The sequence below is a fragment of the Sciurus vulgaris genome, assembly GCF_902686455.1.
Source record: "Sciurus vulgaris genome assembly, chromosome: X".
Lineage (NCBI taxonomy): Eukaryota > Metazoa > Chordata > Mammalia > Rodentia > Sciuridae > Sciurus > Sciurus vulgaris.
In genome coordinates, this window is record NC_136471.1 from 75,978,838 (window position 1) to 75,979,929 (window position 1,092).

At 48.4% G+C, this 1,092-nt stretch overlaps 1 protein-coding gene across 1 annotated transcript; it reads right to left on the reverse strand.

Moving 5' to 3' along the window:
- Nucleotides 1–338: 338 nt before the first annotated feature.
- Nucleotides 339–851, reverse strand: ZCCHC13 (zinc finger CCHC-type containing 13; the record flags this gene model as incomplete). The annotated part of the gene is made up of 1 exon (XM_079124215.1): nt 339–851. The coding sequence occupies one exon, from the start codon at nt 849–851 to the stop codon at nt 339–341; it is 513 nt and encodes a 170-aa protein (XP_078980341.1).
- Nucleotides 852–1,092: the final 241 nt, after the last annotated feature.

The window sequence follows — 1,092 nt, forward strand, 5'->3', positions numbered from 1 at the left end:
ATGTTAATAAGAGTCAAGGGTTGTGTTCATACTTGTTCTGTTTTGTTCACTGCTAACTCCTAATTATGTAAAAATCAAAATACACCCAAAGAACCAAGAAATTGCCTAGTGCTCAGAATGATTAGTCAACATCTGGATTCCTGGGTGGCACAGAAACAGCACATTAATTACAATAACTTTTTTTTTTACTTTTTCCCCCCAGCCCTTTCCTCCATTAACTTGGTAAATAAAGTTTGCTGGCCTAAGAGTAGCTTCCATCTATTAACCTTTTGGTCCATGAAGGGATTTTTAGCGAAAATACAACTAATCAGCCAAGAAGAGGGGGGTAGGGGAGTGATCTAAGCAGTAGCCTCAATGGGGCATTCCCTGGCTAGATGTCCAGATTCGCCACAGCGGTAGCAGTTCACTTCGCTTGCCTTACTACAGTTCACTGCCACATGGCCAGTCTCGCCACATCGGTAGCACTTGACTTGGGTACAGTCTTTCTGAATGTGCCCAAATTCACCGCAAGAGTAGCATTTCTGCTCTTCCTGATGGTCACAATCACGAGCTAAATGGCCTGGTCTGCCGCAGGTATAACAGGACTGCTCTCTGTCACGTTTAGGCTCTACACAGTCTTTGGCGATGTGGCCACTTCTCCCGCAGTTGTAGCAGATGTTCTGGTGAAGGTCACAATTCTTGACATGATGACCAGTCTCACCGCAGCGGTAACAGATGTCAGATTGGGTGGTGGAACTGCACTGAGGACCTCTGCCACGGCCTCTAGGTCCTCGCCCTCGAGCTCCTCCTTTAGGGCACTCCCGGGCCCAGTGGCCAGAGTGTCCACACTTGAAGCATTCTTTACCGCTCATGGCCACGGTGAGATCTTCTGGTGAGCCGGCCCACCCACCGGTGCCACGGAGGCCCAGAGGCAACTCCCCTTAGGATGGCTAAGATGGAAATGGCTCTTTTCCTACAGGGACCTCTGTGACGTCACATGAGGTTTGCGGCGGCCTCATTCACAGGTGTTCTAGCCGCCCTTCCCATCTAACTTTCCTCCTACTCAAGAAGCCAGAATTGTGCTATTAAATGTTGTTTTTGGTTTTTTTGTTT